Raw genomic sequence first — 15,742 nt, forward strand, 5'->3', positions numbered from 1 at the left:
GTTACAAGACAGTTCTAAAAAGAGAATGTGAAAATGTGAATACCCAATCATGAGTAAGGTATACTTAAATGTAAGCGAGGTTGGGGAAGTGTTAATATAAATAATTAAGTTGTTGAATAATGTCCAAGTGGTGTGCCTGGATTAAAGCAGCATCGTCAGCAGCATCCCTGTGTTAAAATGCAATATCTGCAGTAGGAGAAGTTTGCAACTACAGTAACTCAAGTGACTATTACAGAGTTGGGCCAATAAGGTGTTAGGAGTCTTGCCCAAGGATTCTTATTGGTGTAGTGCAGCATAGTTACCAGATCTGGAATTGAACCCCAGTCTCCAATATGATATGGTATCTTACTAGCTGGCGGTGGTGTTATCCACTGCACCACACACTTTATTGTGGTGAAAACCTGTATGATGAAGGATTTGAGAGTAGGTCAGGTGATGAGCTGCCATCCATGATAAGACATTTAAGCATTTCTGTTGTTTATCAAGAGGTAAATCTGTATTAAATCAGCTCTTATGCTTTGATGAAGTTGTGTTTTCTGAAAGTAATGTTTTGGGAAATAAAAACAGGACTTTTGGAGCTTCCTGAACATTTGTGGTGGAACAAATGAGGGATGTTGGTCAAAATCCTCCTCATGCTGAACCTCTGTTAAAGAAAGACGTTGGTGTGGAATGGGTAGTGAAGCACGCTCCAGCTTTTTATGACCCCGATTTGTCTTCATGTTGACAAATATCCTGCATATCGTGCTGTCGTAGTGTGTGTGTGTGTGTGTGTGTGTGTGTGTGTGTGTGTGTGTGTGTGATTCCCTGCTTGGGAAGGCTCTGGAACAGGACTGGAGAAGATGTTGGGAACCTGTAAGAACGTGTCAGAGTACAGATAGCGAGACAGAGAGGAGAGCAGGACTGCAGCCCAGAACAGATTAATCTCACTGACTGCTGACATCTGGTTATCAACCATAGTGACAGGAGTGTGTCTGTGAGTGTGTGAGTGTGTGTAGTCTAATGCGTGTGGGTGTGTGGAAAAAGAGAGACAGAGAGAGAGAGAGACAGAGAGAGAGAGAGAGGGAATAAGTGTGAAACAGTGAAAATCACCAAGCAAATAGACTTACTGGAGAAATGGAGAGAGAGAGAGAGAGAGAGAGAGAAAGACAGACAGACAGAAGCAAGTCATCCCAACTCTTCACCTTCACTCACCTTCAGCACGAGGAGCCTCGCTCACTCGCTCGCCCAGTGTGGATCACCTGTCATGGAGATCAGCTCTTAATGAAAAAGCTCTGTCCTGCTGATCTAACTGATGAAATCACTGTGACTGGACTACAGGAGAGAGAGAGAGAGAGAGAGAGAGAGAGAGAGAGAGAGAGAGAGAGAGAGAGAGGGACATGGTGGACAAAAAAATAAGAGAGAGCAAGAGAGAATGATGAAATGATGTAGAGAGAGTGAGAGGAGGAAAACAGAAAGAATAAGAGATGGACATTGGACAGTGGAAATAAAAGAGAAAGAAAAAAGAATAAGATGGGTAACAGAAACATAGAAAGTAAGAGCAAGAAAGTAAAGACCTGAGAGAGAGAGATGGAGAAAAGTCAGGCAGAGAGAGAGAGAGAGAGAGAGAGAGAGAGAGAGAGAGATGTGCAGAAAGATGTAAAGTGAAAGGGAGTGAGAATGACAGAGGTTGAGGGAGTCAAACACAGAGAGAGAGTGCAAAAAGAAAGACTGAGAGACCAAGAAATAGCAAATAGAGAGAGAGAAAGAGAGAGAAGTGTGGACACAGGGAACAAAAATGAGAGAGCAAGACAGAATGATTAAGAGAGAGTGAGAGACAAAAAGAGAGAGGGTGAAAAGAAAATAGAGAGAATCAGAGATTGACATGGGACAGTGAAAATGAGAGATCAAGAAAAAAGATAGAAACGTAGAAAATGAGAGCAAAAAATAGAAAGAAGCATGGAGGAAATGGAAGATAGAGAGGTGTGCAGATATAGATAAAGATAAAGAGAGTTAAAATGACAGAGGGGGAGGAAGAGAGATGGTGAGAAGAAATAAGAAAGAAAGACTGAGAAGCCAATATATAGCAAAAAGGAGAACAATTGAAAGACAGAAAGAGAGAGAGAGAGAGATAGAGAGAGAGAGAGAGAGAGAGAGAGAGAGAGAGAGAGAGACAGAAGTATGGACACATTGAACATAAGACAATGAGAGGGCAAAAGAAAATGAAGGAAAGATGAGATGGAGCAATAGAAAGGAAATGATAGAGGAAGAGAACAATTCAGAGACAGAAAGAGAGAGGGTGGAAAGAATATTGAGAGAATGAGAGATAGACACAGGACAGTGAAAATGAGAGAGCAAGAAAAAAAGATAGAAAGAGTGAGAGATGGACAGTGAAAACACAGAAAATGAGAGCATGAAAGTGATACCTGTGAAAGAAAGAGAGGGAGATCAGACAGAGTAAGGTAAAAAGAAAAGGTGTGAGAATGACAGAGGGTGAGGGAGTCAGAGAGAGATAGAGAAAGAGGGCAAAAAGAAAGACAGAGAGACCACAAAATAGAAAAGAGAGAGAGAGAACAATTGAAAAGGGATGATAGAGGGAGAGAAAGAGTGAGGCAGAGAGCAGAGAGAATGAAAGAAACCAGAAAAGAGTCTGACTGAGAGAAATCAGGGATGAGGCAGAGAGAGAGAGAGAGAGAGAGAGAGAGAGAGAGAGATCAGACAGTGATCAGGGAGAGTCACAGACAGGTAGAGGATGAAAAAAAGACTGAGAGGCCAAGGGAATAGCAAGAAAAAAAAACAGAAAGAGAGAGAGAGAGAACAGTCGAAAGGATATGACAGAGGAAGCTTGAGAGAGTCAGACAGAGGGAGCAGAGAGACTGAGAGAGTAAAGAAAAAGAGAGCGAGAGTTATAGAAAGGGAATGATAGGAAGGGTGAGAGAGAGAAAAAATAGAGATTGAGAAAAAGACAGTGAACAGACAGACAGAGTGGTGTACAAGAGAGGTATAGAGAAAGGGAGTGACAGAGCAACTGAAAGAATGGCAGAGAGAGAGAGTCTGACAGAGGGATGATGAAAAGAGACTGAGAGAGAGAGAGAAAGACATGAGACAGAAACTGAGAAAACATACAAAACAGAGCATCAGACAGAAGGTACAAAGAGATGAAAAAGAACAGAAAGAGAAAGAGAGAGAGAAAGAGATTCTAAAGAGTATCTAAACGGGGAGTCCAGCATGGAACCAGAAAGGTCCATGGGTTCCACTAAGAAAAAGAAAAAGTGTATGACAGAAAGACAAAGAGAGAGAGAGAGAGAGAGAGAGAGAGAGAGAGAGAGAATGATCTAAACGAGTTTTTGCTTCAGTGCTGTTTTATCATTTATGAAAAGTGTTGAATTTTGCATCTTATTCACGGCCAAGTCAGAGCAGAGCAGAGCCAAAACAAGCCAGCAGTACATCCTCTCTGCTGTAGAGTCGAGGCAGAGCGACTCGGAGAGGCGAGGCAGGGCGAGCGAGAGCAGGAACATATACAGGCTTCTTGATTTCTTCCTCTCGGCTCTTTTACTGCACTGATATATCCTGCTTTATTTTTGGCAGCAGAAGAGCTGCAGTTCACTCACTCTCTGTCTTCTGGCATCTCTCAATGCGCGCGCGTGTGTGTGTGTGTGTGGGTGTGTGTTTGTTTGTGTGTGTCTGTGTGTTTGTGTGTATGTATACCCTGCTGAAAAAAAAAATAATCTGTGGCCAGCTCAAGTTGGTCAGACTGGTTAAGATGGTTGTCAATGTATGATTATATTTAACCAATAGGAACAAGCTGGTCGACCAGCTTGACCAGATAAAGCAATTTGAATCTAAACCATATTGTGGCCCAAGTCACATGTGCCAACACCCCGGTTGCAGAGTATAATAGGGGAATTGGCTTGAGTCCCATGTACAAACACCCCAGATGCCTAGTATAATAGAGAATTTGTCTCGAGTCACATGTGACAACACCCAAGTTGCTGAGTAAAGTATAGGAATCAGCTTGAGTCACATGTGCTAACACCCCAGTTGTGGAGTATAATACAGAAATCGGCCTTTACTGCATGTGCCAACACCCCGGTTGTGGAGTATAATACAGAAATCGGCCTTCACTGCATGTTCCAACGCCCCAGTTGCTGAGTATAATACAGGAATTAGCCTACACTGCATGAGCCAACACCCTGGTTGTCGAGTATAATATGGGAATCTGCCTTTACTGCATGTGCCAACACCTTAGTTGTGGAGTAGAATACAGAAATCAGCCTTCACTTCATGTGCCAACACATAATATGTGAAAATGAGGGTTCAGGAGTCAGAGAGAGATAGAGTGGATAGAGTGAGAGGGCAAAAAGAAAGATGGAGAGACTTCAAAATAGAAAAGAGTGAGAGAACAATTGAAAAGAGATGATATAGGCAGAGAAAGAGTGAGGCAGAGAGCAGAGAGAATGAAAGAAACCAGAAAAGAGTCTGACTGAGAGAAATCAGGGATGAGGCAGAGAAAGAGAGAGAGAGAGAGAGAGAGAGAGAGAGAGAGAGAGAGAGATCAGACAGTGATCAGGGAGAGTCACAGACAGGTAGAGGATGAAAAAAGACTGAGAGGCCAAGGGAATAGCATGGAAAAAAAAAACAGAAAGAAAGAGAGAGAACAGTGGAAAGGAATTGACAGAGGAAGCTAGAGAGAGTCAGACAGAGGGGGCAAAGAGAGACTGACAGAGCAAAGAAAAAGAGAGCGAGAGTTATAGAAAGGGAATGATAGGAAGGGTGAGAGAGAGAGAAAAAATAGAGATAGAGATAGAGAGTGCCAACACCTCGGTTGTGGAGTATAATATGGAAATCGGCCTTCACTGCATGTGCCAACACCCCGGTTGTGGAGTATAATATGGGAATCAGCCTGAGCTGCATGTGCCAAAATCCTGGTTGCCAGGTATAATCCACATGCGGCCTTTTTCCGCATGGCCAGGATGATGATTAAACTGATGAACGAGCATGACAAAATGGCCTAAAAAATGAGCTGGTTGAACCCCATGACCAAGCTACACTCTAAAAAACAGAGGTACGATATGAGTACTTTTTTGTACTCGAAGGTACACTCTTTATAATTGTACCCTCAATGGTACAATATTGGTCTTTACAGGGTCAGATTTGTTCCCTCTGAAGTACAAAGTCATTTCTAACAGCAATAAGTACAAATTTGTACCATTTAACCAGCCAAAGGGTACATTCAGTATTCTGTATCACTGTACTAATGAACAATATATATTTAAATAGCACATTTTTTTATTTGAAAGCCAGACAATTTTGTATCATCAAGTTTTTGAGCCATATTTAGTTGATGATAATGTTTATAATCTTTATAATCTTTACTGCCACAAAAACCATGGGTACAAAAAAGGACTTTCACTGAAAGGTACTTTTTTGTGCCTCAATGTAAGGTACAGCCCCAGCGACAAGCTTTGTACTCTTTTAAGTACAAATCTGTACTTATATTTCTTAGAGTGTAGTTGACCAAGGTGACCAAAATGAAATGCAACATACACTAAGCTGGTCAAGAGTTGGTTAACCTAGCTATATTAGCTTACCAATATAGGGTTTGTTTCTACCTGTAAGATCAAATTTGCAACCAGCTTAACCATGAAATACCACCTGAGACCTTCTAAAACCAGTTAGCAGCCAAAACAGCTTATCTGGAGCTGGATTTTACAGCAGGATATATATCAAGTCTATACAGTATCTTCAGTTCCTTCAACTCTAAACTTACACAGATACTTTAATCTCACTTGAGAGTGTATTCTGCTCTAAATTGCGTGATTGAAATCTCGCCGGCTTGTTTGGGAACATGTTAATACATGCATATGAAGCATTTCCTTAAAATACGGCGTCCCCTGAGCGCCGTGATTAATCTGTTTATATGCAAAGCTGTATAATCACCGCAGCTCAGGCAGGGCTTTTGGGGAGTAAACAGCAAACAGCTATATTCAGCATTACTGATTCAATTCACCCTATATGTGTGCACTCAGAGAGCAGGCTGGGGTTTAACACACTCACACACATACACTCAATGAGTAATAATCACATCAGCATATTAAATGTATACAGTACATACAGAATCTATAAACCTGCTTTGTTACAAATTGAATTAAATAGAATTCTGATTCTACAAGTGACAAATAGAGGTCTAGACCTATAATCATACACTCACTGACTGAACATTTTAAAACTTTTTTAAATTATTATAATCATTTTTTAAAACGTTGACCCTTTGGCCTCATATAGAGATACTGCCCATAACAACTAGTGTTCACATAAGAACATCATACTTAAGTGATAAAGAAAAGATGGCGGGAATCCCAATTAAAAGTTTTTACAGCCAGTCCAGGCAGATAAATGGCCCACGTAACAATTCTCATTAAATTTTATGTTTAAAAGTAGTTAATTTACTTACTGTAGAGTTGGGTCCTTCTGATCTCAAATGGCAAGGATCATGTTTTATTGTTTTACTACTGTCCCCATATAAGAACATTTGTTTTTTTTGCAAAAAAACAATTCCTGTACTAAGACAAAGTTTAGTTTTTATACTTGGTAGGTCCTGCTAATCTCCAGTAGCTAGGATAAATTAAAAAGTACACTAAGCAAATGTCTGGGTCTCAGGAGGTTAAATACACTTTTTTAAACTAGTGGAGTAAATTTAAAAGTTGAGCTCTTATCTCGGGAGCTGTTAACTTGCGGTTTCTTAGGCTGGTAACTCTGATTAACTTACCCTGTACAACAGCGGTGACTCTTGCTCTTCCTTTCCTGGGGCGGTCCTGATGAGAGCCAGTTTCATCATAACATTTTTAATGCTCTCTGTGACTGCACTCGAGGATACTTTCAAAGTTCTTGAAATCTTTCAGATTGACTGACCTTCATTTCCTGAAGTAAAGTATATTTTTATTATTTACTTAGTTGAGTAGTTTTTGCCATAATATGGATTAAGACATCACTCAAATAGAGCTATTCACTGTACACCTGTAACTCTACCTCTTCACAACTTTACAAATGATGCTCTTAAACACACTAACTGAAAGCCTGAATTTCAGATGACTCTACCTCATAAAACTGACTGAGAAAATCCAGCCAAGATGTTCAAAACTGTCATCTAAGCAAGAGGTGCTACTTTAAAGAATCTAAAATATAAAACATGTATTATAAAATTATGTCAAATATAAAATAATGAAAAACACAGAATTTAAGGTGTGTTCAGACTTTTTACTGATACTGTATTGTCCCAAATGTAATTGTGATAAATAGTATTACCGAGCATTTTATGTACAGTGATATAATGATACAAGCTTGATAATAATAATGCTATGAAAAAATATTATTAACAATATATTGAGGTCAAGATAAATATAGTTTATTAATACAGTAACATACTTTGCAATAATACCACTCACACATGATGAAAAGTTAACCATGACTCATGGCATCGTATTATTGTACTATGCTGGAATTTAGTGAGCTCTTTAGCTCCACCCATTATTTTAGTAAAAACAGACACCAGAATAATTAAGAGGTATTTTCCAATATGTTTGTCCTGGATACACAGTGTGTGTGTGTGTGTGTGAGTGTGTGCGGTAAGGGTGGGACAAAATATTGATAATTAAGCAATAGAACACGAGAGGGAGTGTGTTATCACGGCTGTGATTTGGTCGTGATAACACACGACCTCGAGTGTTCTATTGCTTTTATACAACAGCTTTGTTTTTTTTTTACAAAATGAATAAAGAAAATAAATTAAAGAACTTTAAGAAATTCAGAATGAATATGCTTTAATATGGACTGTGCCTTCCGCCAAAAAGTAGTTCCACAACAACTGTAACAGAACTGAAACTTAACTAAAAAACGGTGTATGGTTCATACAGACTAACACCACAAACGTTAGCTTGAAAGTAAATTTGGACATAAGCAAAGATGGTAACGTTAGGAGGGTGAAATAACGCTAATACTCTCCTCTCCTGCTCCGTGGAGTCGTCTTCAGGTGAACGCTGTGCATTTTTTGAGCATTTCTGCTTGTTTTGCTGGGTGGTGTTGGTTTTAGCTAGCCGGCTGGACTGTGGTTAGGTTAGCGTAGCTTGCTTTAGCTCAGCATTAGCTTAGCTTAGCCTAGCTGGTTACTGTTCTGGCTGTCAGACGGCATTAACCAAGCGATTTTCTTTCCATTTTTTCCACAAAAGACGAGCCAGCGCTGCAGGCGAGCGTGCCGTGGCTAAGCGCTAGCCTGTGCTAAGCTAACGCTGCTGCCTGTGGAGGGATGATTCACAACTGTACTGTGTATATACGCCGTTACTCGGCAACGCTTCGGCGGAGTGATACAAGTTTAGTGTGAGAAGGCCACTTGTGATGTTATCACAAATATCAGCACTGCTAGAACACTCAACCAATCAGATTGTGAGGTCGGGACTAACTGTTGTATAATGCGATACATCACATTGTTTTCGTTTGCAGTACTTTATCAGTATGTGGTGTCATATATTGATATTTTATTAAAACATACGTACACTGAACTCCTTAAGACTCCCCCAGCGTAAAACGGACACCAATAAATCCATCATTTCTGGTATTTGATTATTTAGGAGTATTTAATATTTTTCAGAAACACAGATGCTGTGAAGTATCTTAGAGAATTGTCTTGTGATATGTTGAGTAATAGAATCACAGTATCATGATGTAATCATTATCATGGGCAACGTGCCGTAATACTATTGCATCATGGGATGCCATGTGATTGTACAGTTACTGACTTTAGCCCATCTGCTGCTGCACAACTTATCAGCCCCCCTCCACCTCATCCATTACAGAAAGAGGACCACCACAGGACCACCACTGAGCATATATTAGTTGGATAGTGGCCCATTTTCTGCACAGCGGTACCTCCAGCATGGGGGTGTGTATTGTGCAGGCATGTGTGCACAATACATAGCAAACTGAAACTGAAATGATCTCTTAGTGTTTTCTAGAGCTGTATGTCTGTATCTCTTGACTAAGTACAGCATGTGATGGATTATGTAGTGTTGATGGTAGTTGATTTTTGGGATCTATTCATTATTTGATTTATGGATTAATGTAAGTGGCAGCACAGTGTAAGAATGTCATTGTAACATTTGCACAGTAAGACCAGCTCACCACCACCTGGTCCTGTGGTGATCTGACTCCACCAATAAACAGGGGCTGATAAATAGTGCAGCAGCTGAAACACCTACACTAGTAATTACAGACCTACATACAGCAGGTATGGGCTAGATGTTGATAAAGTGGTCGATAGTGTAGATATGGAGGTACGTGAACAGAATAAATACGCAGCTGAGCGTGTTCCCATGTGCATACACACCTTCCAGTGTCCTTTCTGAAATGAGTATTTCTCCTCAGGTGGGGGCCGAGTGTTTCCAGAACCAGACTGAGAGAACATCTGTGGAGAAAACAAAGACTGGCCACAACCAGGTGAGTGTCACACCATTAACCTTCAGCGGTAATGAACCCCATGAGCGCTCTGACATGAAGGAGAACATCCTTCAAATTTAAACTAGTTTGGTGAAACTCTCTCTCTCTCAGTGATAGTTCTGTTATTGGGGAAATGTGAGTTTGATCTCTGGAGTGACCCAGTTCCAGCCATCCATGACCTGGAGATTGGAGAGCTTTATTAACCATCACTCTCATGGTGTTCCAGTAATTGCCTAATGATCTTGTAGTAGACGTAGTTTAAAAAATAAATGATGCAGTAGTTATTCTTGTGTCTTTACTCTTTAATGTTTGTCGCATCAAGAGAGAAAGGAAGAGCTACAATGGACAACATCCAACCAATATGGCAGGAGTCAACAATAGGCAATAGACAATAGCATTTTAAATAATAATAATATGCTTCTCTGGTGAGCTTTTATTTACAATCCTCCCCTGTCTCTCTGTCACGCTTGGCGTGACTTTAGTTTCCACCCGTTCACGTTTTTCCACCTGTTCTTGGGCTCCTTATCTCTTTATAATGGTGTTTTTATCCCGGCCATGTCTCAATTCACTAGCCAGGGCAGCGATAGTGTATTGGACCGTGACCCCGACGACACGGGTTCGATTCTGTGTGAGAAGTGGTGTGTTTATTTTATTTTTTTTCCCCCTTCTTCTTGGAAAGGTTTACCTGCTTTGAGATCAACTGTTCTGTAATTGGGTTCAACAACCCTCTTGGCTGGAGAGCTACTAGTCTGTAGCACTCCATCCCATTACACTTCATTTTCCAAAACAGATTTTTTTTTTTTGTGGCCCGCCATATAATGTATACCAATTTGATCCTACAGTTTTTCAACTTTTACAATATTTTACTTATAGTTGTGAGGAGATGTGCGATTCAATTTGTACATGGCCATGCAAAGGCCTTCACATCTCTTACTGAAAAGTAAAAATAAAATAACAAACAGGTACAAATGGTCCAAATCTGATTTATTTTCTCAACATGAACATAAAATCTTCCAATACTGATTTGGGCCCCTTTTAATATGTGGTATTGTAGTCCGATACATCCAATACAATATGGGGCAATGCAAATCTGTCTAAACATCCAGATCAGAATTTACACTTTTACATCAATCCACCTTTAAATTCTTTATAAATGAGCAGAAGGTAAAAGGGAAGAAAGCACTGAGGTTTTCAATGGCGGGATAGTGAAGTGAATGTGATAAATCATGTAAATTAAAAGCATAATTGATCATAACCACTCTGTGTTCAAAGAAATGGCCAAACTTGGCCACATTAGGAACGATGAAACTGAAACTTTGCAAGAAGCACTGGCATTTTGTACATGTGCATCAGTTTAGAAGAAAGATAAAACTATTAAACAATAATTTTGTCATGGTGGCCCAATGTAGATTTCTAGATAAATCAATGTTTTTAGTTAGTAATTTCAAACTAATCATCACATCAAGTCAGGCTAATATCTCAATCACATTGGCTACATAATATTTACACTACAGGTAAAGTCTGCCTCAAATCCAATGTTACAGAAAGACTGACTAGCATATGTATTTGATTTATATACCACATAGTGAAGTGGCCCAAATTTCCAAAAAAAAATTATTATTTTTTAATTATTCAAACTGGCATAAAAATCATACATTTGTGTACCATTCGACAAAAAAAGCCAGATTTGGACCACTTTTACCTGCTGTGTGAATGTAGACATAAGTCTTTCAATTAACGCTCAGTAAATCCAAAATACAGGCCTAGAGACCAGTTTAAGAGTCCAGATTTGGAGATCTTTGGTGTAACACAGGGGTGTCCAAACTATAGTCCGCGAGGTATTTTAGAAATAGAATGAAAGTTGGCCCGCTGTTAAGCAGGTTTTTATAATGTTAGATTCAAAGTTTGAACGCTAGGTGTCAACACTAGAACGCTAGAGGGTGCGCATTTCTAGCGCAGAAAAACGGGCCAAAGAGTCTAAAAGCGGAGAGAGTGCGCATTTCTAGCGCAGAAAAACAGAGCAAAGAGTCTAAAAGCGGAGAGGGTGCACATTTCTAGCACAGAAAAACAGAGCAAAGAGTCTAAAAGCGGAGAGATTGCGCATTTCTAGCACAGAAAAACAGAGCAAAGAGTCTAAAAGCGGAGAGGGTGCGCATTTCTAGCACAGAAAAAGGGGCAAAAGAGTCTAAAAGTAGAGAGAGTGCGCATTTCTAGCACAGAAAAACAGAGCTAGGAGTCTAAAAGCGGAGAGGGTGCGCATTTCTTGCGCAGGAAAACAGGCCAAAGAGTCTAAAAGCGGAGAGGGTGCGCATTTCTTGCGCAGGAAAACAGGCCAAAGAGTCTAAAAGCGGACATCATGAAATAGACATCATGAAATTAAACATCAATTTGAAAAATCTTAGTTTACACAACACTGTCAAAAATAAAGATAGTAAGTCAAGTAAAATGATCTGTAAATGAAATAATTAGGAAAGAAGTATTATTTAAAATAGTATAATTCATTATTTGTTTTATTACAGAGTCTGTGGCCCGTGACTTCAAATATATTTCTCCTTCTGGCCCCCAACAAAAAAAGTTTGGACACCCCTGGTGTAACAGGTCAATCTGTTTTCCCCATGTGGCAGACTAGTGATCCTGCAAGCAGCCCATGCTGTACCAATTATTGTCCTCGGCCAGCACTCCCTAATACCCCACTTGTCTACTTCTATAATATAATACAACTGTAAGATGCTCCGCATTAGACCACAATGGCCGTAAACGTAGAGTAAATGTTATGTAAATGTTCTGTAAGTGGCTGAAGCGCTGAGCAGAGCTTTCTCAGTAATAGACGTCTAGTTAAGATTCAACACTTCACAGTAATGTAAGAACAAACCCTGCTAATAGACATTACTGTGCGCTGTGTAATTGGTATTGAGCCCAGTGTTCTGCTGACATGACCATCTGGGTTATAAACTGTCCTGTACAAGCTCTCTGTTTTATATCAGTCAGCAGGTCTAACAGAAGAATCTACTCTAGTAAAATAAATCCAGTTTGATCATTAGAAATAAAGATGTATTGCTCTCATTCTGATTTAATAAAAGCAATCACCATTATTTATTTACATACAGTATTGTCCAGATGTTTTAGGCACCTTTAAATGCAAATGCAGGAGGCTTGTATTAATTATCTTAATTAAACATGGATTTGTTTTAGATGTAACATAAAAAAAAACAATCAGTGCTTTACTTGCCATTTACTTTAAGAGCCGGGTGAGCTCTGACTTTGGCACTATTTCAACAGTGCAGCTACCTGGTCATGTCCAGCTATGACCTGCTCGTGCACCTTCACAGTGTGAACGAGCAGATCACAGCTGAAAATGTTCAGGTATCTGGGGTGTTTAACACTAACAAAATACTATATTTATGTCCTATATTTTCTAGGGATGCACAATGCCAAGATAGCAATGAACGTCTGACTGTTGACGTCTGTCTAGGTTGTATTCAATCAGTGATGCATCTGTGTTTTCCATTGCCAAGATACGCCAGAAATTTACCTGAACACACCTTATTTTCTAGACCACCATGCCCAGTGGTATACAGTATCTTTCAAGCTATAAGGTGCACTGGATTATAAGGCACACTATTAATGAACATTTATTTTCTGGTCTATTTTTATACATAAGGCGCACCGGATTATAAGGCGCATTAAGTGACACTAGTAAGTATGCCTACATTGAAGTGAGCAAGGGTGTAGCAAGGGTTTCCCTTCTAATGGGGAAGCGCCTAAGTAAAAAAAAAACTGTAAATCTTAAAAATAAATATTTTATTTCATAGTCAAACGAGCACTGTATGTTAATCTACACAGATTTCTCTACTGGATGAGTAAAGCGTTTCTGTTTAGTTACAGTCAGCTTAGATTTCCATTTTTTTTTGTCTAAGTTTGAGGTTTCAGTGAAGTTTCTCCAGCACTAAGACTGGGTGCAGCAGCATTAGCATTAGCTGCTAATATAGCACTAGACTGAGGAACCCTGAGGGCTATCTGGTAACCCAGGGCACTATCAGTTAGCGATTTGTCCCACGTAGCTTGTTTTAACATGGCAAACGCACATACTACAGTCCAATATACTTGCCTATATGCAGCGAAAGAGCTAGTGCTGCAGTTAGCGGCTAACGCTAATGTTGCTGCACCCAGCCTTGGTGCTGGAGAAACTTCACTAAAAACTCAACCTTATAACACTGTACTTTATTAGAGTGGCTTTACTGCTCCTTAATCCCAGATTGGTTAAATTCATACATAAAATGCATCAGATTAAAAGGCGCACTGTCAATTTTTTGTGAAAATCAAAGGATTTTAAGTGCGATATATTCACAAGTACCTTTGCTATTTAAACAACACAAGCGTAAGTTATGAAAACATTTTAAATATACTGATTAATAATGTGGCTAAAAGTACACTTTAGTGCTCTATAGCTTAAAATGCTTAGTCTACTTTTTTCACTATGGATATGAAAGAGGAAATTGGAAAGAATATTATAAAAAAAGGAGAAATTATTAAAATATCATATTGCATCATGCGTTTATTATCAGTGACTGTAAGTACTGTATATTGTGATTATTAGGAAAGTCAGTCAGTACTGTACGCTCATATTAACACTCAGCACGGCTCTCCTGTTCTGTGTGACCGATTGAAATGTCAGGCCTGACTAAGCTCAGAGCTGCCTTCATCACACTGTTTGGTCAGATCGATATCTGGCCCCTGCAGTAACAGTCCTGTACGAGGCGGCCAGAGCCAATTCAGAACCTACAGACGAATGCCAAACTCGGGAAAAGCTGCCTCCCTGTGTGCTCTCTAAATCTGCCCGTTTTCCCTCTGCTTCCTTCATTCCTGTAACCTGTGACACAGCGTTCTCTCATTCTTCTGTCCTGCAGCCCCGGAGCTCAGAGAGCAGCGGACACGGCAGCGCACGGACGCCGGCGGACAGCGGCAAGACGGAGAGCGGCCCGGAAAATACGCACCTGGACAAACACAACTAAGAGACAATGAGATAGCAGATCTTCTGCATGGTAGAGATGAAGCCAGATCAGTTTAAGACCCCCTATCTCTCACTCACTCAGAGCATAAAAGCACACACACACACACACACACACACATACACATATACACACACATACATGCACAAAAGAGGATCGCCCTGGGAAAAAGCAGTGTCTTTGGATTTCATTGGTTCAAATTGAGTCAAATGGTTTCTCTAGAATAAAACCTCTAAATATATATATATATATATATATATATATATATATATATATATATATATATATATATATATATATATATATATTGCTTTTTTTCACGTTTTTTCACATAATGTTAATCTGGCAGTGAATCATTAAAAGCTATTCACACCAAGTCAGATTTTATACAGATGAAAAAAATACAAATAAAAGGGCACTTCAATTTCTGAATCAGTTTCTCTGATTTTGCTATTTATAGGTATATGTTTGAATAAAAAACATAATTGTTTTATTCTATAAACTACAGACAACATTTCTCCCAAATTCCAAATAAAAAATTTGTCATTTAGAGCATTTATTTGCAGAAAATGAGAAATGGCTGAAATAACAAAAAAGATGCAGAGCTTTCAGACCTCAAATAATGCAAAGAAAACAAGTTCATATCCATATGCTTTAAGAGCTCAGAAATCAATATTTTTTTATCACAGTTTTCATGCATCTTGACATGTTCTCCTCCACTAGTCTTACACACTGCTTTTGGATAACTTTATGCATTTACTCCTGGTGCAAAAAATCAAGCAGTTCAGCTTGGTTTGACCTTCCAATTTGGTCAAATTTTTACTAATTCTGAAACTGATTTCAGAAAATTACCTGATAAAAAAAATAGAGGCTACTCATTTGATGGCATTGTACAGATCCATTAAATTTAAGCTGTGTAAGGGCTGTCTCCAGGGCTAAGTGGCCTCCAACCACTAGAGGGGGCAACGGGTGGCTTTTGAAGGCAATCAAGCCTAATCACCAACACCTGTGCCCTGCCTTTAAAAAGGGGAAAAACACAGACCAGCTTTTGATTTGTCTATGTTTGTGTATGAATGTGTGGACAGCCAATGGTTGTTATCGCCTATTCGATTCTCATTATAAGATTGTGGGTTTCTAGAACCTCTTTTCTTAATTTCTTTCTCTTAAACAAAATGAAGAAAAGTTACATTTGATTCTAAAAAGAAGGCCATGCTTTTCTCTTCTCTCTTTCTGTTTCTTTTTTGCTGGAAAAAAACAACATAAGTGGT

General features: G+C 39.4%; 1 protein-coding gene across 2 annotated transcripts in view; it reads left to right on the top strand.

Moving 5' to 3' along the window:
- The window catches only part of luzp2 (leucine zipper protein 2), a 248,338-nt gene extending 233,610 nt beyond the window's left edge, over window positions 1-14,728 (top strand). The window contains exons 11-13 of one of the 2 annotated variants that reach the window (XM_049483255.1): window positions 9,394-9,465; window positions 11,985-12,063; window positions 14,373-14,728. In XM_049483255.1, coding sequence (XP_049339212.1) covers window positions 9,394-9,465; window positions 11,985-12,063; window positions 14,373-14,533 — 312 coding nt within the window. In that variant the 3' untranslated portion in view covers window positions 14,534-14,728. The remainder of the gene's footprint in view (window positions 1-9,393; window positions 9,466-11,984; window positions 12,064-14,372) is intronic. The other variant, XM_049483256.1, reaches the window with a different exon arrangement.
- Window positions 14,729-15,742: the final 1,014 nt, after the last annotated feature.

Source organism: Astyanax mexicanus, chromosome 9 (genome assembly GCF_023375975.1).
Source record: "Astyanax mexicanus isolate ESR-SI-001 chromosome 9, AstMex3_surface, whole genome shotgun sequence".
Lineage (NCBI taxonomy): Eukaryota > Metazoa > Chordata > Actinopteri > Characiformes > Acestrorhamphidae > Astyanax > Astyanax mexicanus.